General features: G+C 38.6%; 1 protein-coding gene across 1 annotated transcript in view; it reads right to left on the reverse strand.

Annotated features, from left to right (window-relative positions):
• Positions 1-1,448: 1,448 nt before the first annotated feature.
• LOC105449730 overlaps positions 1,449-2,283 on the reverse strand; it is a 2,167-nt gene continuing 1,332 nt past the window's right edge. Inside the window, exons 2-3 of the mRNA XM_011689112.1 lie at positions 2,101-2,263; positions 1,449-1,462 (exon numbers count right to left, since the gene is read on the reverse strand). Coding sequence (XP_011687414.1) covers positions 1,449-1,462; positions 2,101-2,263 — 177 coding nt within the window. The remainder of the gene's footprint in view (positions 1,463-2,100; positions 2,264-2,283) is intronic.

Consider the following 2,283-nt stretch of genomic DNA (forward strand, 5'->3'; position numbering starts at 1 on the left):
CGGGGAATTGTTTACAGCGAAAAATGGCTGTGCGTCGAGCGGCTCATGGACGGTCGCGCGCTAGTATTGGCGGTGGGCCGGACTCGCCGAACGGATACTCGCTCATTCGGCGATATTCAAAAATTAATATCTCGTTAAATATTGCGAATTTTGCACAATGGTAGAAGACTTTTCGATTCAGTTTAGTCCATTCTATCTGCAATATTTAACGAGATATTAATTTTTGAATTTCGCCGAATAAGCGAGTATCCGTTCGGCGAGTCCGGCCCATCGCCAATACTAGCGCGCGACCGTCCATCGAGCGCGGTTGCCTAGCGCGAGGCGAGCGGGGAATTGTTTACAGCGAAAATGGCTGTGTGTTCGAGCGGTTCATGACGCTGGATCCTCGCTCTGAGCTGTTTTTTCTCCCATCTTTTTTAACTGAATAAAATTTCTTAATTAGAAAAACGTAATTTTTTTGGTGTGTACGCACATGCGTGCGTATGCATGCATGCGTACATGCATGTACAGCAGCATAAGCGGCGTGCGATATAAAAATCACGCCTCGAAAAATAATACTAGTTAACGATAAAAATATGTCCTATACCAAAATAACCAATTTTTATTAATTTTATAGTGCTGACGGCTAACGAATATGTCAATAAAAATTAAATCTTAATTCTAGTTTTCATGCTACATTAATTGCGAGCATAAAAAAATCTGGGTTTAATGTCAAAAATAAGTGTGATATCATTGTTCAATATAATTTTGCAATACAACTACGAATATTCATTTCCGATTTATTATTATCTGTTGAATACGAATCTGTCGTCTAAGACGTCTTTGGCTATCACGTCACAATTTTGAAAAAAATTGCATTTTATGGAAAGTAAGTATCCTTTTGTACTTTCAATTAATAATATTATGTGTAAGTACAAAAGTATTTACTTTTCACATAATATAGTTTTAATGTCTTTTCTATGTACTATGACATGGACAAAGAGCTATATTGTTATAGCTCGAAAACAAAAAATCAAACGAAACAAAATACATTTTAAAGCTAAAAAAGTTGATAAATTTGCGCGGCACGCGCATAACGAAATTTAAATGAAAAAAAAAAAAAATTTGTTATCGAAAGTTATAAAAATCTTAGTTTTTAGCCTTTCTGAGACGCTATTTTTCTCAAAATTGTGAACTAATAATCAAATTTATGTAACAGATTCGTGTTCAACAGACAAAAATCGCAAATTAATATTTATAGTCATACAGCAAAATGATATTAAATATTTGATCATTCATTTATTTCTCATATTAAATCTTTGAATTTTTCGTGCTGGTAATTGGTGTACCATGAAAAAACTGGAGCTAAGATTTAATTTTTGTTGACATATCGTTATCAGCATCACAGAATTAATAAGAATTGGCTATTTTCGTACAGGATATATTTTCTTTATTAGCCAGTGTTATTTTTAGGCACACGATTCTGTATCATATGCCGCTTGTTATTCACGCATGTACGAATACATGCATCATGCGTACACACACACACACACACACACACACGCACACGCACACGCACACGCACACACACGCACACACAAAATACAATTTTCTAATTATTCTAATTTTCAATAACTCGCATCCAAACAAATAACGTCAAATTTTGTTGTCCAGCGTAATTTTCTTTCCTTTTGTGAAAGAAAATGCAGGCAGAAAGCTATCGTTTCCACACCACCTTGCGGTAGACAGCACGGCATCGATCGTATTATTTGTTTAAAAAGGGCGCGAATTTTAAGAAATTAATAATACTGGTACGCCCGTGTCTAAGTCCGCGTCATCACGTATGTACGAACGAGCCGACGAGAGGAGATTGTTTCCTGGACGACGGACTGTCGGCTGTCAAACGGACGCCATGAGAGAGAGAGAGCTGAGCTGTCAGTGCGAACGGACGTGCTTTGACCTACTCTGTGTTTCTTGTATTACGTGCGTTCTTGTGTGTTGTGTTCATTAAAGAGTTTATTCATTTTGTTAAACGAGTCCCCTTATTTCCGCGAAAGCGTCGGAACGCGAACGCGAACGCGAACGCGAGTGCGCGAGAACGACTCCCGGGCGTAACAATACCTTCACAGAAGTAGATGCGATGTTCTTCATCTCCTGGATAGAGATCCTGCACTCGCTGGTAATGATACGGATGCAATCCGTTGCGACGTAAAACATGGTGCACCGTGCATCGCGAGAGATCGAGTGCACGAGCTACTCGACGCACACTGTTTCCCGGATTCTCCTTAAATGTACGCAGGATTC

The sequence above is a fragment of the Wasmannia auropunctata genome, unplaced genomic scaffold (assembly GCF_000956235.1).
Source record: "Wasmannia auropunctata unplaced genomic scaffold, wasmannia.A_1.0 LD336074.1, whole genome shotgun sequence".
In the NCBI taxonomy this organism is placed as follows: domain Eukaryota; kingdom Metazoa; phylum Arthropoda; class Insecta; order Hymenoptera; family Formicidae; genus Wasmannia; species Wasmannia auropunctata.